Below are 23,653 nucleotides of genomic sequence, written 5' to 3'. Positions count from 1 at the left end.
TCCCGCTGTCCTCACCAGGATCTGCGCCCATGGTTTGGAGGCTGTTTATCGTGGAACGCCATTTTCATGCTCACTGATATGATGTGATATCTGCTGTTTGCTTTACAAATTCGAATAATTTTGTCACTGTTCCTCTTTCTCTTCCCGTTTTCTTGCCGTATTTTCTACTCCATCCTTTTCTCTCTTTCTTCTTTTTCTTTTCCTTCACCTCGTTGAAGTTGGCAAGTGTATACAGTTCCAAAGCTATTCAACAGCACCAAAACGTTTTGTGTATGTCTGTTGTGGGGTGAATTAGTTAGCGCTATGAGCTACAAGTTCCAATGCGCAAGGTGGGGGAAAGGGGCTAGAAATAATGTGTGGGTCAATTCTAACTCGGTTTTCGGTCGTTAATTGTTGATGTAGCCTACCAGGTAAAAGGTTGAAATGACTTTAACAATTTCAAATTTAATAATTTGATTTATTATGCCATTTGGAGCACATGACATAGGCTATAGCAGAACATTACTGGCAAAAACTAGGGGGGGGGGGGTTGATTATGTGGGCCAACCCCCCTCTTCAAAAAGTGGGGGGGTTAAAACCCCCCCAACCCCCCCTGTTTCTCCGCCACTGATATCTGAACGGTCATGCTGTATTAGAAATTCACAAGTGACACGATATTCCTATCAGTTATCATGTGGGGTAGAATGTGTCATTTGAAACCAAGGCTTAGGGGCCCTGGAAACAGTGGTGTAGCCTAAGGGGGGGGGGGGTTAGTACGGGGAGACAGAACCTCCTCTCCAAAATATCTGTCTGGCCCTCCAGAGAAATAATCCCCGACTGAACCAACCCCCCCCCCCCCCAAAAAAAAACACGATAGGAAGTGGGTCCATGGTCTCGCCACCTCCCCCCCCCCCCCCCTCCTCTCTTGTACATATATTGCTTGTATGATCCATCGTTTAGCTTTTTCATATAAATAGGTTAGAGTGACTTGACTTGAATAGGAAGGAGTGGGTGGATGAGTGGGATCCGGATCCCACTAACATTACGCCTTGCCATAAGTTTATGTGTCTGAATGTCATGATATTTTCAACATTATTTTGATGGATTACTGTTACGGCTTGCTTGGCGAGGCGGATGAGGCGGAACCTGACCTTTGGAAGTCAAATTTTGCCATAAAATGGATTTGACATATTCAACTATTTTACGTTGCTTGTTAACAAACACAACGTTGCTATTAAAAAGAAAACAAAATGAACAAATTGTCGGCAAAAGTAAGGGACTAACTGTAGGACGTTAAGTGCACGTTTGTACGACATTTCCTCATGTAGGGCAGTATATAACAAACCTTCAAATTATATTCTGATGTACCCTGATTTAATTATGTGTTGAAATGATTATACAGCAAATTCGATGTTTCTCTAATTCTTCAAATATGTGCTTATACAAACCGTTTGTGGGTCTATTCTCCATTCCTCCTTCCTTATCAAACCGTCTCTTTTTACAGTTTGCATGAGTCTCCCTAGATCGAAAGGGCACCTTGCCTTCGAACACAATGCATGTAGTCAGAAATGTGTATATGGTTACTTTATCACGGCACATGCACGCCAAACCTTCCTAAAGGTCAGTGCATTTTGAGGCTTATATAGACTGTACATTAGGTCTATATAAATATCCCTAAACGCAAAGCTTAACTAATCAATACTTTGTGTGAGATGGAAAAGGAGTGGGTAGGTTTGGGGTGGGGGGATGGGGGGATGGGGGGTTGTGAGTGTACAACGGTAGTAGGCTATTGGTCCAATTCTTCCACAGGAAAGTTTCAGGTGCCATGATAAACGAAGCAGTCAGTTACATTGCAAGTGGTGGATACGATATATGCCAGCTGAAAACTTCAATATTTGCTTTAGGTGTTGTGGGCGGGGGGGGGAGGGGTCAATGGAACGATTACTTGTGGTACGACGCCTGTAGGCCTATGACATTTACTTAATTCCGATCCGACAATTTGAAAGATGCGCAGCTGCAATCGTTACTCTGCCGAACTTTATCACCTAGTTCCCAGGGTAGCCTATCATATAGTTTTCCATATAACGTCACGTGTATGATGTGCATTCGTGCCGAAATGCAATAAATTCATTAAAAATGGACCCGAAACAAATTGTGCAAGTCTAAGTTTTTACAGGAGTTGCTATCTTTAACAAACAACAACTAAGCGTTGTTACTAAAAACGTTGGGATGAGCTCAAGATAAGTATATAAGAGCAATAAACATCACGAGTATTACCTTTAACCTATAATGTAAAGAGTTATAACCTAGGCCTTAAAGCACAGCTCACGCAGACTACTGCATGAGACTTGCAATATACTCGAGGCATGCATTTCTCTATCCGTGTTTCGATGCATGGTTATACTTAGGGTTATCCAATGTCAGTTGGGTAACCGATAGACTCGACCGGTTATGCTATGCTTTATTGTAGTATTATATACATCTATTATAATAATATACATCTATTATAAATATATACATCTATATACATCTATTATAAATATATACATCTATATACATCTATTATAAATATATACATCTATATACATCTATTATAAATATATATATCTATATACATCTATTATAAATATATACATCTATTATAAAATAATATATACAACAACAAAAAATCCATGAAAAAGACGAATCAAAATTCAACTTTTCGGACAACATGTACACACTGAATACAAATACCACCCTTGACATCTACCACCCGAAGCTGTATTCGTCAGGGTCAGTAGTGACTCATTGCTAGTGCTCTCACTTGAATTGAATTTCATTTTCATATATTTCATCAATACATGCTTACATTAAAAATGTAGACGAGTACAATCAGGACACTAGACAAAACAAGGAAAGTTTATCGAGCTAGCGGCCAAAATTAAAAACAAAGAAAGTGAAAATAAAGTAGGAAAGAGAAAAAAAGAAAAAAAAGAAGAAGAAAGAAGCAGTGTATGCACAGTCAGTAAACGAGAGAAACAATATTTAGTCTGTATAATTTTCAATAAAGTGATCATTTAGTTTGCGTTTGAATGTAGCATATATAGTTACTTGACATCTACATGTCATTAGAAAGAACTTGTCATATTTTTTTAGAGTAATTATTCAGTAGTAATTTATCATGTTTATCACCCCCTCTCCCCAGCCTCCCCAGCCTCCCCAGCCTCCCCAGCCTCCCCACCCTCCCCACCGCCTTCCCGCCTCCGTCAGTCACATTTGCATTGTAACAAATCACTATATGCTTGTAAGAGCAACGTCTTGACACTGAATGAAATCAAGTAAAGCGATGTGGCCAACAAACGCGACTTTTCGCGTTCCATGGCAGATATAGTAACACTGCATGCGGCTGTCGTGCTGATGAATGTCTTCTTTTGTTTTTTTAAACGCAGGGGCACTGCAAAGGCCACACAACAATTGATGAACTCAGCTAGGTAAGATGACTCAGCAAATAAGGAGCACTGTGGGCCTATAGAGATATTGCTAGTTGACCTAAGAGACATTAGTTGACCTAAGAGATGTGGTCAATTGACTTAAATGCATACATCATGTTTACAGTTCGGATTGGCGAAAAAAAAAATACAAGTGTCCCGTATGTACAGTTGTCTTTGATGTTCTGTACGTTGTTTACATGTTGTGTAGTGCACACGTATGTAATGTAATTATATTGTCCATTGTTATTATAGAAACATATTTCTATCATGCTTTCTTCTTCAATGTTAGCCAGTTTAAGACTACATATGATGATAGTGATACTAATAATGAATGATGATGGTGACCACATTACGATATACGGATATATTTTTCACATGTATTGACGTTGATGGTAGGCAAGTTGTTATTAGTGTGACCTTAGCGAAAGTTCACGGATAGCAGGATGACGGACAGCAAGCTGAAGAGTGAGGTAATAAAGTAAGGACACGTTTAACCCGTGACTATACATTCCCTTGTACACATTTAATGGTGCGATCATGTTTTAAATAGCCCGAAACCCTTGTGACTTTTGTAACGTGATATTTGCCATTAACTAAATTACCAAGTTTTTGTTTCCCTTTCAGACCTGGGATGATAAACTTCCGTGAAAGGATCATGTCATGACGGTATCCACAGATAATACACGGAAGATAGGCAAGCGATAACATTGTATATATATAGGCGACTGACGTATCGTTAAGGTTTCTTTTCCATCCACAAATTACTTATTGCCTAAATAGGATCATGTATGTATAGGCTAAAGGCGAATGGTTAATACCTTGTACTTCACATACAGTACACACTACACTATGCAATGTGAGTGAGGGCAAAGCATAAACTTTAAAGGGGATACGATCCCAACCATCGTAGGTAGTTAGCTTGAATGTCAGAGATCTTTGTAAAGAACAACATCCGGAAGAAAAAAGAAGGAAAAAAAACTTGTTGCGTTTGGGAGATATCCTAGCTTAAAAGTTGTATCTGTGAGCCGTCAATTTCTAAATATGTGATGTCATTTTTTCCAATAGAGTTTCTGCAGGGACCCTTTAAACTCTCTTCTTTGTTTTTCTCTCTCTTTTCAGATGTTGTAGTTGGATTGTTAACAGTGTTGACAACTTAATTAAACCGATGTCAGACAGTTGGACAAGTTAAGAGGTTCAATATTTTCAAAACTGAGTCGTCGCTTGTAAAATCTATGTATATTACACAAATTAATATTGTAATAAATCAATAAACCCATGGGCGGCGATCATGGGGGGGACGGGGGGGACATGTCCCCCCCAATATTTTAGGTGGGGGGGATATAGTATCTAATATCCCCCCCAATATTTGGTGGCATAGTTTTTTTTAAGCATATGTTTTGTATTTTTTTATGATATCGCTAGTAATTTCAAAATAGAAAATGCTTAGATGCAACTTACAAGGCCTGGGAAGTGCCATTTCCATCGATCTGGGAGGCATTTCGGCCGAAATTTTCTATTGCGCTTCGCGCCAACTTATGGTGGCGCTACGCTTAGAAAGTCTGGGTACAAGCTTTGCCCCTCCCTTGGCAAATTCCTCGCAAGGCGCCTGTCTAACCGTGTCACAATTTGTTACTCTATATGACCGAAAGTAGCTTTTCCTTTTTTTTCGAAATGAATAGCTAGACGGACCGCATCCGTAATGAAATAAGTACGTACAATCATATATGATCCACATCGATATGGGTTCGCTGGGTTTCCATTTGGCCTGTTTCCTACAAGATTTCTAACCGCAGGTGCGTAGCCAAGGGAGGGGGCTGAAGGGTGGAGACCGCCCCTCCCCCTCAAGCATATTTTTTTGGTATTTTCTATGATATCGAAGTTTTATAGTAGCCGTTATAAGAGGTTTTAATATTTGTACACCAATAATTTAACTGTGTCTGAATTTTCGAAATTCCTTGACCAACATTCTTCATCATACTTCCCTCTACTCGTTCAATTTTGACCGGTCTGTTAGGGGTTGAGGTTTTTTTTCTATATTGGTTGTCCATAGATGAAATTTTGTGCAACATTATGGGTATGTTTGAAGTGAATTTATTATTCAAATTCTGAACAAATAATGGGCTTAAAACCTTGAAAAGTGGGGCTGACGGGTATTGTGGGGCGTTACGTAGAATTACCTACAAAAGCAATGATCCACAGGAGATGCAATGAGGTCGAACATGATGTGTGAATGGTGACAATCTTGAAAAAAAGGTAATGAATGAAAAAAAAAACTATTAGGAAAAACTTGGTTCTCAGGCAAAAGTGTACATCTGGTTGGTCATTTTCAAGCCCGAGAAGTGCCATTTCCTGTGATCTGGGGGGCTATCAAAACCAAAAATTTTCTTGTACGCTGCGCGCCAACCAATGGTGGCGCTCCGCTTCGATAGTAATTCGCCTGCACCCAAGCAAATGTCCCCCCCAATATTTGAAACAGATCGCCGCCCCTGAATAAACCAATAAGTATTTTAGGTTCAGTTTTACATTGAATATAATTCTGTCTCTTGATAAAACCTTTGCATCAAATTTCCACTGAAACTGCTGTAATAGACAGCCCGCCGAGTACTTTATAACCAATATATCAACTTCTGCACCAAACTCAGTGTATAGGCTTTATATATATATTGCATATGTAGATCTATACAGGCCTTCACTAAGATATTTACACACTCTTGCAATGATATGTATTGTTGCGTGACCATTGGCCTGCACGGTATTCTGTAGCAGGCTATAAATATTTATTTTGGTAATAGTTATATACGTCACTCAATTCAAACCGCAAACAGTTACAGATTGGAATCACAATGAACAATGCTTGTTGACTGACTGTAGGACTTTACTTAGTTATCGTCCGATATATAATACAGTAGCTAGGCTATACCTGTAATTTCTATTATGTTGATAATATTTGCTCAAAGTCACGGGAGTGATAAGCATATCCTTATAGTCACGGTGTAACACATGTGACTGCAACCGCGGCATTCTATTATGCCGTATTGCCGTGGACTCTGAACCCGGAAGTCAGGACAGTAACTGATCAGTTCAGAGAATAAATTGATGAATCCAACAATTTAACAGTTTAAAAACCTTCTCAGCTCTGTTTTGGTTGTATAACTATCTGTGAAACTCTGTCAATCTAACAAGAGAAAGTTCGTTATTTGAATTTGACACGTGATTAGGTTTTCATGTTGTTTGAAGTCAGGGGCGGCGATCTGTTTCAAATATTGGGGGGGACATTTGCTTGGGTGCAGGCGAATTACTATCGAAGCGGAGCGCCACCATTGGTTGGCGCGCAGCGTACAAGAAAATTTTTGGTTTTGATAGCCCCCCAGATCACAGGAAATGGCACTTCTCGGGCTTGAAAATGACCAACCAGATGTACACTTTTGCCTGAGAACCAAGTTTTTCCTAATAGTTTTTTTTTTCATTCATTACCTTTTTTTCAAGATTGTCACCATTCACACATCATGTTCGACCTCATTGCATCTCCTGTGGATCATTGCTTTTGTAGGTAATTCTACGTAACGCCCCACAATACCCGTCAGCCCCACTTTTCAAGGTTTTAAGCCCATTATTTGTTCAGAATTTGAATAATAAATTCACTTCAAACATACCCATAATGTTGCACAAAATTTCATCTATGGACAACCAATATAGAAAAAAAACCTCAACCCCTAACAGACCGGTCAAAATTGAACGAGTAGAGGGAAGTATGATGAAGAATGTTGGTCAAGGAATTTCGAAAATTCAGACACAGTTAAATTATTGGTGTACAAATATTAAAACCTCTTATAACGGCTACTATAAAACTTCGATATCATAGAAAATACCAAAAAAATATGCTTGAGGGGGAGGGGCGGTCTCCACCCTTCAGCCCCCTCCCTTGGCTACGCACCTGCGGTTAGAAATCTTGTAGGAAACAGGCCAAATGGAAACCCAGCGAACCCATATCGATGTGGATCATATATGATTGTACGTACTTATTTCATTACGGATGCGGTCCGTCTAGCTATTCATTTCGAAAAAAAAGGAAAAGCTACTTTCGGTCATATAGAGTAACAAATTGTGACACGGTTAGACAGGCGCCTTGCGAGGAATTTGCCAAGGGAGGGGCAAAGCTTGTACCCAGACTTTCTAAGCGTAGCGCCACCATAAGTTGGCGCGAAGCGCAATAGAAAATTTCGGCCGAAATGCCTCCCAGATCGATGGAAATGGCACTTCCCAGGCCTTGTAAGTTGCATCTAAGCATTTTCTATTTTGAAATTACTAGCGATATCATAAAAAAATACAAAACATATGCTTAAAAAAAACTATGCCACCAAATATTGGGGGGGATATTAGATACTATATCCCCCCCACCTAAAATATTGGGGGGGACATGTCCCCCCCGTCCCCCCCATGATCGCCGCCCATGTTTGAAGTCATATCGCTGTAGGTTCCGAATTGCTTTACAACATCGGTTCGTGTTGAAGGACAAAAGTTCGTGTCGCACAGACGGAGAGACACACTAGTGTGAGTTGCATTGAAAACTCGGTAAGTATGGCTTAGATGGCGCTATTCACAAAAGGAGGGTACGACAGCGTAACGACGTCGTAAAATATGCCCGCGACTGAGGCTACGTGTTATGGAAAAAGTACTGGTAGCGAGATTTCAATATGTTGGTCATTTTCTTTAAAAGGACGAGGTGATCCGTCAATACAAATACTAAATCTAAAATATTAAAGCTTTTTAATATAACGTAATGAAGGCAGGGTTTTCATTGCCAACACCCCTCCCCCTTCCCCCCAAACAGCTGAGAAAAAAACATAATTGCATCTAGTTTGGGATATATCCTATAGTTTAAAAATCATGTCTGATATATATAGCTGTCATTTTGTAGCTTTATTTTTGTAAATCTGTGTTATATATGCTGTGTAAACATATGTCATTATAGTGACACTAGGAACTAAAGCCATTTACTTTCTTTTTGCTTTTACTTTCATTATTTAATTGGTTAAAACATTTGCAAAACACATCTCCATTACAGGAAGCATGTAGTTATCCGTGTCAGTAATTAAACTATTTATGATGCATAGTGCCATGCAAGTTGCACAGGGAACCGAACAGGTTTGAGATGGTGGGAGTGGGGGAGTAGGGGGAGTAGGGGAGTAAGGGGAGTAGGTGAGTAGGGGAGTAGGGGGAGTAGGGAAAGTCAGAGGTGCTGAAATTGCCGCACGAGATGGCACCAAGCCAACATGTACATCATTGCTGGGAAACATTGGGGGTTATGACCCCCTAGTTTTCGGTATCGTGGATCCTGTAAAATGTAAAAATGAAGAATTCGATTTTTCGTCCCAATGTTCAGCGTTTATTCATATGTGTGAAGAAACAAAATCATGATGAAGTCAGCAGTTTTCCTTGCCTGCGTAGCCAGCGCTCTATGTTTCACCGTCATTGACAAAGGCTTTGATGATACCTGGGAAGCATGGAAGCAAACACACTCCAAGCAGTACACCAAAGAGGAAGAAGATAACAGGAGAAAAATCTGGGAGGACAACCTCCAGAAAGTTAGCAAGCACAATACAGAACATTCACTCGGACTCCATTCATACACCCTTGGAATGAACAAATACGCCGATCTGGTAAGATTTTCTAACCCGTTTTAGATCCTTGATGAGTTTTCAATTTTCATGCACAGAAAAAAAATACTTTGATCATTCTTAATGTGGCTGCAGTGTGTAATTGAAATATTTGGAAATATTACTTCATATCAAGCAGAACAAAGTTTGCCAAACACACTTACCAAAAATACATTGAACTGATTTTTCTGTGCAGTCACACTCTGGGGGACAATGAAACAAAACATGATTTATCCTCTAGCTATAAGACAACAGATTCTGCATGGTTTACTCAAAAGCCTACATCAAACATTCAGCCAGTGCATCCCTCTGCAACTGTAAGTTGTAAAATTGGATAGTCACCTGACGTGAAGTGTAAATAATAAAGCCATTAGACTCCTCTCATGTACGGTACGGTTTGTGGCTACTTAGCATTTCTTAAAAATAACTGCCTTCCAAGGCTGACGTCAAAAGAGAGGAAATGATTTTCTCAAGATTGTATTTTTAAATATTTTGACACATACGTAGTTCTTTCCCATACACCTGAGAGAAAAAAATGGCCTATGAAGCTTGGATTTTCCAACGCATTGAAACTTGTAATTTAAGGAAAAACAACATTTCTCTTTATTAAATCTTTATTTTCCCTTAAGCTATCGTGTAGGGATAGGGTTGGGAGGGGAAGGGGGGGTGGTGAACACGTAGAATGTGTCACGTAACATTGTCATAGTATATGGAATATTAATTTTTTTGTCTGTAAGCTCTTTTAAGTCCCAAATACCCTCACTGAGGAGAGTCCCTGGATTTTTTAGATGCCTCGCTATAAGGAAATTACGACAGTTTCTCACGGTCTATTACGCTCGAAGTCAGGACAATATTATTCGTTCCCCTTTCATTTCCTGTGAGCAGTAATATTAATTAACCTTAAAGCAAACTGATTTTTTTTCTTCTAAAAATGTGGTACTTTTACTTCGCTAACTGAAAATGAAACTGGAAATATAAGACCCCGTTTTTCTTATGATTTTTATATGATTCTTATATGATTTCTAATTTGATATGTATCGAAAATAATCATGAGTCGAGAAATGTCCTCAAAGTTAGTTTTAAACAGGTCACGTGAGGGGAAATGTTCTCACATCTAAGGGTGAAATACTTGTTCACGTTTGGTTGTGACCATATCAGTTGCCATAATACGCTACTTTCTAGCATATTTTTGGACAACAGTGATTACCCTTATAGCAAACCTATATACCTTTGACTTACGTGCAATTCGTTGATAGTTTATATAATTACAATCTTTGTAGTTTACGCGGAATAATTCCTCAGAGTTATAGCAGCTTGTCAGTATTTTTGTTTAATGATCAGACAAATGTACACTAACGTCCCGTCACCACCCATTTGGGACAATTTTTTCTGTACTGTAGTGTTATTTCCAGCTTCAGAGCACTCTTATTGTCAGTACGAGCAGTATGAATATCATGTTTCTATCAGATCAAGGTTAGGAACTGCATGTACTGTCAATACCAGTGCTATGAAGCTTGATATTGGTGTACAATTTAAAGAGGTACTATAGCATTAGGAAATTGTCCCAACTGGCTGCCGTCACAATGGAGCTGTTGCATAAGTTTGACTATAATCGTGTTTGATTTCCAAAAGAAGAAGAAAAAAATTTGAATAAATTGCCACGTTTTGCACATTTTGATTTGCTATCTGCGTGTTGTTTTTAATGTTCCATAAAAGGAAAGTGTCCGGGGACGAAATTTCTACAACGGTCAATAAGTCTCATGTCTCACGTTTACTCACGTTTTAGAGTTCATATTGGCAAAATAAACTAGTAAAACAGTCTTGTGTTCGATTTTCCAACTATAGGTCAAAAATCTCCGTCCTTTAATGGTAAAAAAAGATTTTGTTTTGGCAAAGAATTTAAGTGGATACTCAGTTTCACTCTCATGATATGCACACGAGGTACATTTAACAACAAAGTTTTTTTTTTTTTTTTAAATCAAAATGTAGCAAACGAAACAAAGTAAAACAATGCAACTGACCCTTTATTTGCCTATTGTTTTATGGGTTTGGGTTGAAGTATACTAACAACATGAAAAATATTATAACGATGTGAAACAAATGAAAAGTGTTTAATGGGTTTGGGTTGAAGTATAATAAACATAATGAAAAAATTTATACGATGTGAAACAAATGAAAAGTGTTTTATGCCTTGAAAACAAAAGGTCATGTTGGAAAGAATCCATTTGTCCTTTGGATAAATTAGTAGGTTAACTCTCGAGTCGTTTCCTTGATAATACCGTTCAGCGGCGTACTAAACGGGGGGGGGGGGGGGTGGGAGGGTCCTCCCTGGACCACCCAGGGGGTTCCATGCCACATATTGATCATACCCTGCAGTTCAAAGATAGCAGCATTTTGCAATTAAGCCACCTTACATAAACAAAAAGTTCTCCCCAGATATACACCCCTTCCCAGGATGGCAGCCCCTTCACGGGATTACATAGGAAGGATCCGCCCGGGTGCCAACTACTATAGTTACGCCACGGATACAGTTTATTATATGCCATATTGACAGAGCTGTCAATCTGAAATATATATATATATATATATATATAAAATGAGGTTCCTTTGAATGAAGTCACTTCTAACTGATGGTGTTTATACTTGGTTCTGATTCGTACTGGTCTTAGTATAAATCGTTATAACATAACGTTTAATTTCGAGCTAGTAATAATGTTACCTAACCATTCTCTATCGCTGAGGTATCCGATGGTACAGACTACAGTGATGGTAAAAACAATGGTTATTTACCAATGCCATCACCCAATTACCAAAATAGTTTCTGTATGCTATAAAGGGAATATAATAAAACACACACATAGACAAGAGGTTATAGATATTGCAAAATGACCACAAAGTTTCCAATACGTTGCAAACACACATTTCAGCCGTTTCTTTAATAGTTTTAGAATGTCCAGTTGAATTGCATTCACATTTCGTACAAAACCGCCATTTTTACAAGTTTTCATGTTGACAGAAATTGACAGTAAGACATTCATTACTGAATTTTGGTGTTGGGAAGGTACCTTACTTGATGTATTATTTTGTAACTTTAGAACCAAACTTGAGTAAAGAGAAGTACCGGTAAACCTTATCTAATTGACAATTTCACTATAGGCTAGGTAGGATAAAAATTGATAAATGTTGGCATATTTAGGATGATATGTCATCGTATAAAGATGGAAGACGTTCATCTTATAATATAGATAATAACGTCATTCCGTTTGATTTACAGCGTGTTGAAGAGTTTGTGAAGATAACGTTGATGAACCGCCTAAAACTGAATGCCTCTAGCGAAAGGAAGAGAATTGAATTATTGTCGAGCTATGCAAAATTGCAGCTTCCGAATGCTGTGGACTGGAGAGATAAAGGTTACGTCACCCCAGTTAAAGATCAGGTATACAGTATACTCCCTATATATACTGGTCATTCCACACACAGAAAATAATGCACAGCCTCGACAGTATTAGAACTAATTGGGGCTGAAAGGAAAATGACAATATAGATAATCGATAATGGTTTCACAATATATAGTATAGGATACAATACTCATTAATCTCGCTAATCAAAAGAACTGTTTTGTTAATCTTAGATCCATGGCCGAAAAATAACTTCACTTTTATTTAGAAAGCATGAGGACCGTTTATGGAAACGTGTTTTTTTTTTTTAAATTTATAATCTCAAATTAGTTTCAGAACTGGACTCATATTATTTTGTTAAAACAGTTTTTGAATACAACATATTTGGTCTATTGTTCCGCCTTTTGTTGTAAACAGGGCCAATGTGGGGCGAGTTGGGCATTCAGTGCCACAGGTTCAATTGAAGGGCAACATGCCAGGTCCGTGGGCACTCTTACAGCTCTGAGTGAGCAAAACTTGATAGATTGTGTCCCCTCCTCCGGAGATGCCGCATTTGAATACGTCAAGGAAAATGGTGGTATTGATACGGAAGAGAGTTACCCGTACGAAGGGCAGGTATGTACATCTCTCGAAAGGCAGAAAAAAAAACATGCATGCAATCATCAAAATATGTTGTAGTAATATGTAGTTTGTCATATTTAGTAAGTTACCTCGTTCGTATAATAATATGCTTGACAGGTTAGGTCCGAGTTGGGGGACGAAATTTTTCAGGGGTCAATGTCTTTCGTGCAATCGCTCAAAGGCAAGTGCCACAGAAAACCAAATTTCAACGTTTTCTTTGCCGCAATGTAAAGCGAATGAACTGGCAAGTACAGACAAAAAAATGAGTTAAATGTTTTAAATTTAGTCATATACTTAAACTTTACTTGTGTTTTTATTGGTTTATATACAGCAAGGTCCATGCCGATTTGATCCTAAGCACGTTGGAGCGAAGGTTACTGGATATGTCGATATTCCCACCGGTGACGAGCACGCCCTCGCAATAGCCTGTGCCACCACTGGCCCTATCGCAGTTGTCATTGATGCCAGCCACGGGTCCTTTCAGTTATATGAATCTGGTGTTTACGATGAACGATCCTGTAGTAGCACTGAGGTGGATCATGCATTGTTAGTCGTTGGGTATGGTACTGATCCCGAAGGTGGTGATTACTGGATTGTTAAAAACAGGTTGGTGCATATACTTGCCTTCTTGTCTTAGCATTCATTTCACAGCTTCAGTATTTTTTTTTGAAAGTGCGTTCATTATAACAGTGGATCATTATTACACTGTATGACTGGCAGAACTTCCTGAACAATTTCGACATCCCCACAGCGGTGGGGCAATTCTAAAACTGATACCCATATAACATAGTTACTATATAGGCTTTGATGTATTTGTCTGCAGGTTTAATTATGTCTATAGTTAACAGAGAGTTTACTCTTTAAATTAGTCTGACTTCGAAGTGGCATCAGATAACTGTGTGTTCTTTGCTTGCATGGAGAAAGTTGAAGCAGCATTTAATTTACGTGACCACTTTGGGACCTTCTCACATATCTAGTGCAATAACATAATGATTTCGTCCTCCAATTCTCAGGTAATGAATCTTATGTTTATGACAAATGCAATGCTTGACGTGAATCTTATATGCAAATTAGATTATGAAAGATTGGCTTTCTAACTATTATTTGTTCGAGACAATTACATTGTTAATTTGATAAATTTTGTTGTTGCAATGAAATGCCGCACGAAACTATATACAAACACACACATACGCATACAGGGGATCTATTTCTCTCAAAAGCATTGTTTTATATAGTTTTGTTAGTTATTTGTTGTTTAATCTTTCACATCCTCTCCATTTTCTTTTCTATTTAGCTGGGGTCTAAGCTGGGGTCAGCAGGGGTACATCTGGATGTCAAGAAACAAGGATAACCAGTGTGGTATCGCTACTGCAGCTAGTTACCCTACAGTTTAACCAGTGATCTAATAACACTACAGGTCTTGTCACTTCGTGAGAACCAAAAGGGGAACATTAATTGCAGGAGAGATGAGTTTGATGTTCGCTTGTGTATGCACATAATCATATATTTTTCTTTACTTTTCTCCAGGCGCGTGGCCAAGGGGGGGCGAAGGGGGCAGCCGCCCCCCCCCCCCCTTGAGCATATATTTTAAATAAATGTTTAATGTTTTTATGATATCGCTAGTATTTTCAAAAGAGAAAATGCTAAGATGCAACTTACAAGGCCTGGGAAGTGCCATTTCCAGCGATCTGGGAGGCATTAAAATTAGCCAAAATTTTCTTGTACGCTTCGCGCCAACCATAGTGGCGCTACGCTGAGATAGTTTGCAATGCCGAATCTACAGTTTCGCCCCTCCCTTGGCAAATTCCTGTCTACGCGCCTGCTTTTCTCTATATTATAATGATGTTATTTTCTGTATGTTGACGGTTCTACACTGTTAGAAAAATGAAAAAATTAAATTAAAAAAAAAGTAAAATGTTTACGTTATTTTACTGTGACAAGCCGTTTCTACAATATAACAGTACGTGTTTTAAGGTAAAATAACTGGAACCGTTAGTATAAGCATGTGTATTCATCGTTAGCGTTCATTGGCCATTCTGTAAAATAACAGGACTTGATAAACGTAAAAATACCGTAAATTAACAATCACTTTTCGTGGTAAAATACCAACTTTTAATTGCACATCGTTAATTAAGACAAAATGTATTTAATGGTTGTATGGTATAATGACTTGACACCCATTGTTTTTAACCTTTTGTGTAAATGTACAATTATTACACTGTTTTACCATTCTGTATCATTTACAATACATCGGGACACTGTCAATTTGCATATTCACAATGAAGACGTTACCCAAACATTTGTGGGTTGTATTCTCGTTAGGTCGTTTAATTGCGTACATATGGTTTTCAAACATTCAGAACATATTATACAAGTGAGGCAATGCAGCCTGCTTTTCAATGTCCAAACTTGAAATTCTAAACTGAAATAAATAAGTATATGCATTTACTTCGCATAATATACAAAGGCGCGTATAGCAAATTTCAAAACATACTGTGATAGACAGGTCGTCAATGGCGAATATTTGCTAAGTAATTGGCGAACATTTGGTGATGGAAATAAATGTTACATGTTACGGAACTGAATGTATATGCAAATAATGTGTTGTGCAGAACAATACTGTTGCGTGGGTTTCATATACGACGGTAAAATATATATATATATATATATATATATATTCCAAAGAGGCAATTAATGCAGCATGTTAGTCAATGTAGTCAATGACCAATGAAAATTTCTTCACTAAAATAAATCAGGGATTAGACGGCCTTCTGACTAAAAGTCAGAGAGAGAAAAAGAGAGAGTCTGGGCAAGAAATCCAAACAACTGGATCCACCATCAAGCAAGTCCCCTTACATCGAGACTATAACCTATTGATCGAGACGATGTTATGTCAAGTGAAATATCACGAGTTTCTTCGAAAAGTATGAGATACTGTCCATAATATTCGAAAAATGTTGATGAGCGATCTACACTGTATGTCTACTGTGTATCTGAAAAGAACTTCAGATACTACATAATATGATCTCAGTACCCATGGAATGACACGCAGCTATATATAACTGGAGCACCCACGAGTGTTTCCAGAAAGTATCTTTCGCAATTGGGCAATAATCACTAGTTTTAATGAATATAATATGTTTTCATCTAGCCGTCTGCATGCCGGATACATTTCCTTATCAATCAAACATCCCGAGGTTTACAGAGTTTGACGGGTGAAATTAGCAAAGACAGCATATCTATATATACACTATCTGACCAAAGCGACACACGTCTTTTGACATAACATCGTTTTGATCACACGGATTTGACTTGAGTTGAGTTGAGTGTGAATCAAGTCGTTTGGGTTCTCGTCCTATAGACTCTATGCTGGGTGACATTTCTTAAAAATGAAAGTAATCTCTAACCCAAACAAAGGCAAGGAACGTTTAGATCTTTGCCTCAACCAGGTGTAGAGTGAGTTTTAGTAAAAGTAACTATATCTGGTTGATATTATTGATATGTCTCTCCCATTCGGCCAAACTTCTTCAAATTGAAATGACAATGCACAAAGAAAACACATTTGTAAGCTGATTAGATCATAGCAATAACTTCTATTACAAGTACTATATTAAAAAAAAGGAATTCGAAAATTTCGAAACCACTCATATCAGCTTTAACATTATTTCCAAGATTTTATATCTCGTTCTGGTCTTAGAAACAGAAACTTGATAACGTGCATAACATTACAATATTTAGAGAATTATCCCGTCAAGCCTGCACACGAATGGAGGGCGCAGTACACGAATAGAGGGAGTCGAGTTAATTTTGCTATCAGAGATGACGAATAGAGGGCGCTAGACTAATTGACTATAAGAGATGAATGAAAAGCAGGACAAAAAGTTACAGGCAAATACGAAAGAAACCTCGTAAATTAACTTCCTACGGTAGCATAATCTCCTCCATACATACGCCTAAATCAATTTGGACCCTCATGGGAAACTAATTTTTTGGCTTCAAAAATAGGCCTATCTGCTATCTGTAGAAGATTTGAGCATGAGCAAGATCTTACAAATTCCAAATGCCTATTAACAATTCTTTCTTCAACTTTTGAAGTTTCTGCTAATTAAAATCACTGGTCTTTGTAATGAAATGTACGCCTATATCACTTACACCGATTACATAAAAAATTTGAAAATACCAGTGACCTAATAATGCTGGGGCATTTAAAACTCTATTTACGCTGAGGCATAAATATTTATCCAGATATACACCAATAATATTTACGCATGGTGCTGGATAAATACAATATGTGGTTGCGCATGCAAACTATCCATGGTGTGACAGCATCTATGAATTATAAGATGTATGGGATTGCCTTGTATACAATGATACTAACAGGGCAATATATTGTGATGTAGGACTATCCATGACCGGCGACACATGGAGACGATGTTTCATGGTTGATGGGTGATGACTATAATATGCCAACGTTTTGGGTGTATGTAGAATATTTGGTGCACGAAAACTATTTATGGTGGTACATGGCGATTACGTATTGTGGAACATGAAGAATATTCGTAGTGGCGAATAGAGTTTATTCTCGGTGATACATAAAGAAAATTTATGATGGATGAAATGGGGGGGATATGGTGATGAGGGGGGGGGGGTAACCACACATGTTAGCACAAGAAGACTCATGCACAGGTGCACGCGAAAGGTGTTCCTGATTGCGCATGAAGAGTGTTCATGGTGGCTCATACAGAAAGAGATTTGTGGTTTTTATGCAGCCTTTGAAATCTAGATCAGGGTCGGTACTTCGTAGCTTTTACGTATTAAGTTTTTAATAGAAAGAAAGATTTGTGGTTCTAAAGGATAATTCAAGAAGGCCCATAGGGTAGTCCAGTACCGTGCGCGAATATTCAAGAGTACGGGCGCAGTTGGTTGTTGCAGACATTGCTTCAATTAATTACACATTACATATACTTTGATTCTAAGAAAAGTCAGCCAAGATAAGAATCTGGGCACGAAAACCAAACAACTTGATCCACTTTCAAACGCAGTCCCCTTATGATCAAAACGATGTTATGTTAAATGAGTATCATAAGGTCTCCGGTTCGAGTCACTCCAAGATGAATGAATGTCGTCCAGTTACAGAGTTGTTGACAATTCATAATCATGGACGTTAAATATGAATCTAAGAGACTGGCTTCGGTCAGCTTGCGGCTTTGATAAGCCAATGATGGCTTCTTCGCGAATTCCTGCTTTCAGGAGGATCTAAAAAAATACAAACATACATACGTTTACAAATACGCCATTTCGAACACTACTTTCTGTCTCTCTCTACATATATATATATATATATATATATATATATATATATATATACACTGTACGAGTTTAGGGACGATCAACTGCGGGCTCTACGGCTTTTATTTGTATAGCTGGTCAGACCGTAGATGCTATGTAAGCTGGTCAGAGCCGTATATAGAGAGAGTTTGGCCAACTGGCGATTTGTGACGTCACACGCAAACCATGGGCATCAAAATAGGTCCAGTTGTCGTTACCAGTTGCGCGAAACACGAAAAACACCACACACAATATATAGCAGCTTTGCACACTGTGCTCGTTGCGAACAAACGAAGCGACTCAGAATGTCAGATTTTGACAGGCATACGAGGAACAAAATGGATATCAGGTAATGTATTAGAGTATGCGTTAGTTAATCACATTTACGTTTATCTTCACACCTGAAATGCATAGAAAACTAGCTGAAAACCTGTCATTACACTTGTTTTATTTTACGCCTCATACTACTAGTCCTACTTTAGTCATACAAACGAAAAGCACACATCACAGTCCTGGCTAGGCTAGATTACAGACGCACAACTATAGCATCAGGCCTACATTAATAGATCCTTCAACTAAATTAAGTAGGCCTACACATAAAATGACAATTTATGCTTTCACTGATCTTTTCAGGTTTGCGAAAAAGTAGTTGTACCAGAGGTCATTGTATTAAACTCCAGAAGTTACATAGTAGGATTAATATTCGGCATAACTTTTTCTCTAAAGTCTAATACAACTTATACAAGGGTTGTGAATGGATGGAATGGTTTGCCTGAGAAGGTTGAATTGCAAGTAGTGTGAATGGGTTTAAGAATACTTTGGATGAGTACATTAAGCATTGTAATTGGGTATGACATTTGATGGCCTCGGTTTTATTCCTCTCATATAGCCTTAGGGTCCTTAATGGGGACTTGAATGTCTCTCCTGGTCTTTTTTTCTACTAAACTAAACTATATACTTGAGTGTAGGAGTTAGCAATAGTTGGGAGTCTGTGGGCAAACCTAAGACTGATATTGTGGTGTTCATTTCTCAGGAATGTAGTACTAGGCTATAGTAGGTGCAACAGATTGAATGGGTCTGTCGAGAAAAAAAAAACCTGCAACAACTGAAGACTGTGTATGTTGTAGCTTATGTATTTTCCATTAACATATATACTATAAGGTCATGTCCTTAATAAGGTTTCATGGATCACACTGACATAGTGTGCCTACTTGTCAGTGTTGTCAACTGAGCACAGGGCTGATGACATCATTCAGTTTGTTATTATGCAGACAGCAAATGGCCATAATGATAATTATTAATTGTTACTTATTCTTCATACTGCCCTTACTGGCCTTACCTGAACAGTGATGTATAAAAATGCAAGAAGTCGTTAAGCTTTCCATTTAAGAATCGTTTCAGCCTGTCCTATTTCAAACATATGATTGGCAGGTTTCCACGTTACATAGCTTATCAAAATGGAGCTGTTCTGTAAAGCAAGAAAATCACACATATGCATGCATACAAACACACTCATATATAACAATTTCTGAATATCTTTTCAGCTGCCCAAAGGTACTGGAATGCAAGCTCTGTTGGGTGAATTAAAAAACCCTCATTGTACTCTTTTATCATGGTCAGCGTAGCTGGAACCAGCAATGATGGTGATGTGGATTTGACAGTACCTAGACAAGAATTCAATAGCTGCTTTGTGTTGAAGTGGGTTCAACTTGCTCAAGGCCATGACAGGATGACGACTAGACATTAGGATGAATTATCTGTTGCAGAGCTCTATAAACCAGGCAGTTGTTAAAACATCCATTGGGTGACCCTCACAGTCTACCAGGCACTGCATCGCAGAAGCAAAATGAAGTGTGTGTGATACCTTCATCTTATGAGAGTGGAATGGTATCAGTGTGGCCTCTGTCAATTTGGCTTCAAGTCTTTGTTTTCTTGAAAGCTGAGAAGATCTTTCAGTGGTTTCACACTGACCTCTGTACTTGACAATTCATGTGTATTTGCCAGCTCAGGAGGAAGCCAGATTTTAATTACATTAACCAATGCTGACTTTTTTTTGGACATGTGGTACATCTGCAAGGAGGTGAAGGAAGCAGTTGGAGTTGCATGGATGTGGAATCTTGTTGATAGTCTGGCAGTCTTATCCACAGATTATCCCAAAGCTTCTCCACATTGCCACATTCAGAACTTATTACATTGATAAACTTGAAAATTGCAGGAATCTAACGAAGCACCCATCAAGGGAATTTGTTTGTATAATTATTGAAAGCTGTGACCTTCTGATGTGACAGACTAATGTGAAATAAAGGGCAGTAGATTACCTTGTAAATGAACCTTGTTATTGTTTGATTGTATCTAATGTTTGCAAAATTTTAAGTTGCATGCTACCAATTGAAACATAATTCTTTCTCTATTAATGGGATATAAATACTTCTCCTTAAAGGGTGTGGAGACTCCCGCACAAAGAAACGTCTCATGCCGGTTATCTGACCTAGTTTCGAATGCGGTGTAACAGAAGTGTTAGACACCACCATTGATCCCAGAAAATACACACACAGCTTGCTACCATCTGTAAATAGACATTAGTGTACAGTCAATACAAACATCACAGTCAATACCCACAACACAGTGCACATAGCAGCGTGGACATCTCAGGTCTAGATAAAAGATAACAAGGTATCAGGTTTCATTACTGTCTGCATTTTGTAGCGACACAAAAAAAACTTCACTTGCAAGCAACGGAAAGTAAACTTTTTCAGAGCGCGGCATGCGGTTTAGGGCAAGTCTTCAATACCTTTAAATATACTGCATCGGTTGTTGTCACTTGATCATTTGCTTGTGTGTGAGCTAAACAGCTTAAATAATATGTAAAAAAATAATACAAACTTTCAAATTGCCAGATATTTACTTGCTCAAAGTCATTATCCAATCATGATTTGTTGCTGTCCTTGAGTCCATTATTCAGATGATGAGGCAGATTCCCTTCAACTCTCCATGATGAAGGTAAAACCTTATATCTTAACCAACTGCCATTGAGTGTCCATTTGAAAGTTTCAAACACACAAGTGCATTGATTAAAACAAAGACTTTATTGCTGTGGTTGCAGGAACTGGATTTCAGTCTAGTAGTCACTCACCAGGTTTGTCTTTATCACAGTCTGCTAACTGTGGCTTTTTATGTTAGGAGTTTTTCTTCAGAGCACATGTCACCTTTGATTTGTAAAAAAAGTCCTGAAATTCAGGGAGTTAAAATTTACTGTCTAAAGATAATTTAAAAAGATTTTTTTTAACTTCAATCGTCAATGTGGGTGTCAATTAAGGGAATAAGGATGTACTGATGCAACTTTGATAAATGATAGTTGACTGCATCCAAATTAAACCAAGGCCTAGGCTATACTTTTGAAGAAGAAAAAATTAGGCTGAATTCATGTTAGCCTAAAAAGGCTAGGCCAATGCTGACAATTAACACAAACCAAGATCATTTAACCATTTGGGCACTTGTTTATGGCATACTAAAAGGGTCTATATAATTAGGCCTGTATGTGTACACAACCCACAAGTTGCCAATGAGTATAGACCTAGCCTAACTAGTTTAGGCCTAGGCTACTTTGTTTTCCATAGACCTAGTTTAATTGGGCCTTATACTGTGCCATATTATGTAATGTGCTATAACAGTTGTAGTAATAGCAAGAATGGTCCAGGTCTAACTAAGCCCAGGCTTAACTTATGCTTCGGGCTTAACTAAGGATTAGGGCTTTACGTGATGCCTAGAGGCTAGCCCACCCTTTTACATTAAACTAAAAGTGATACTTTTTTAGGCTAGGCATAGCCTAGGCATACAATAACTAGGAATTAGGATAACTATATGTGCGACTGAAACTGCCATGCCTATGATTAGAAGAGCTGGCATAATGAAATCGAATTTGTGGATCGTAAAACGAGAGAGAATAGCCATGCATGTAATTACAGAAACCAGTCTGAACGTAAAATTCTCGCATTGCTTGTACATTACTCGTATTACACTAGGGCCTATGGCTAGTATGGGCCTAGGCTACACAGACTTTTTTTCATTAGATATCCATCTTGTTCTTTCTACTTCCAAAAAATTCCTCTTCTTTTATGGTCAGTCGGAAAATCAAACAACAATATCCATGTTCTGACCGATTGCAGCATCCCCAGCACCATTTCTTTCATAATTTCGTACTTTTTTCGTGTACACAAACGATAGTCTATACACTGTGAGTATGCGTGTCGCCTCCTAAAAAGTTTTCAAGTGGACCTATTTTACCACCCTGTGTGGGCGTTTTCCCTCTCGACCAATCCAAATCGGTTACATGGTTGGCCAAACTCTCTATATACGGCTCTGAAGCTGGTAAGTTAATAGCGTCCTCTATTATCTTCACTCGATTTTACTGTCATTAGGATCGTGGTTAAAATGATGGAGATTTTATCGACGGATGAATAACTATAATAGTACGCATAAAGTTTAGGTTCCAAAGGTTGCCCTAAGCTTCCAAAAAGTATTTTTTGTATCCATTGTAATCCACCGCAGTATTCTTAGTTATTGAAAGTTGTTAAGTATAACATTGAATTACATGACTAGACACACTATTAATAAATAATTGGTGAAGTGTAACAGCGACAAAATGTATACAAGATAAGTTGTGGGTTACAGTTTTCATTGAGACCTTATAAATGATGGAGATTTTATCTACGCAGGAATAACTATAATACTCATAAAGTTTAGGTTTCATAAGTTGCCCTAAGCTCCCAAAAAGTATTTTTCTAACCATTGTAACCCACCGCAGTATCCTTAGTTATTGAAAGTTGTTAAATATATCATTGAATTAATAACTAAACACACTATTAATAAATAATTTGTGAAGTGTAACAGCGACAAATGTATACAAGATAAGTCGTGGGTGACAGTTTTCATTGAGACCTTATAAATAATGGAGATTTTATCTACGCAGGAATAACTATAGTACTCTCAAAGTTTATGTTTCATAAGTTGCCCTAAGCTTCCAAAAAGTATTTTTCTAACCATTGTAACCCACCGCAGTATCCTTATAGTTATTGAAAGTTGTTAAATATATAAATGAATTAATAACTAAACACACTATTAATAAATCATTTGTGAAGTGTAACAGTGACAAATGTATACAAGATAAGACGTGGGTGACAGTTTTCATTTGAGACCTTGT

General features: G+C 38.1%; 1 protein-coding gene and 1 long non-coding RNA gene across 3 annotated transcripts; both read left to right on the top strand.

Annotated features, from left to right (window-relative positions):
- Positions 1 to 7,906: 7,906 nt before the first annotated feature.
- On the top strand, positions 7,907 to 15,710 carry LOC139966304 (cathepsin L-like peptidase). Of its 2 annotated transcripts, none has more exons than XM_071969158.1 (6): positions 7,907 to 8,021; positions 8,833 to 9,109; positions 12,381 to 12,542; positions 12,922 to 13,119; positions 13,457 to 13,731; positions 14,420 to 15,710. In XM_071969158.1, the coding sequence occupies exons 2-6, from the start codon at positions 8,864 to 8,866 to the stop codon at positions 14,517 to 14,519; spliced, it is 981 nt and encodes a 326-aa protein (XP_071825259.1). In that variant the 5' UTR covers positions 7,907 to 8,021; positions 8,833 to 8,863; the 3' UTR covers positions 14,520 to 15,710. The 2 variants fall into 2 exon arrangements, with proteins under 2 accessions (XP_071825259.1, XP_071825260.1); XM_071969159.1 differs by having other exon boundaries at positions 7,932 to 8,000.
- A 2,871-nt stretch (positions 15,711 to 18,581) lies between these two features.
- Positions 18,582 to 20,783, top strand: LOC139966303 (uncharacterized). Its single transcript, XR_011792542.1, has 2 exons — positions 18,582 to 18,802; positions 19,998 to 20,783. It is a non-coding gene; the product is annotated as an uncharacterized lncRNA (long non-coding RNA).
- Positions 20,784 to 23,653: the final 2,870 nt, after the last annotated feature.

The sequence above is a fragment of the Apostichopus japonicus genome, chromosome 4, assembly GCF_037975245.1.
Source record: "Apostichopus japonicus isolate 1M-3 chromosome 4, ASM3797524v1, whole genome shotgun sequence".
In the NCBI taxonomy this organism is placed as follows: Eukaryota; Metazoa; Echinodermata; class Holothuroidea; order Aspidochirotida; family Stichopodidae; genus Apostichopus; species Apostichopus japonicus.
Note: the sequence above shows the minus strand (reverse complement) of the source record. Positions and strands in the feature narration are given on the sequence as shown.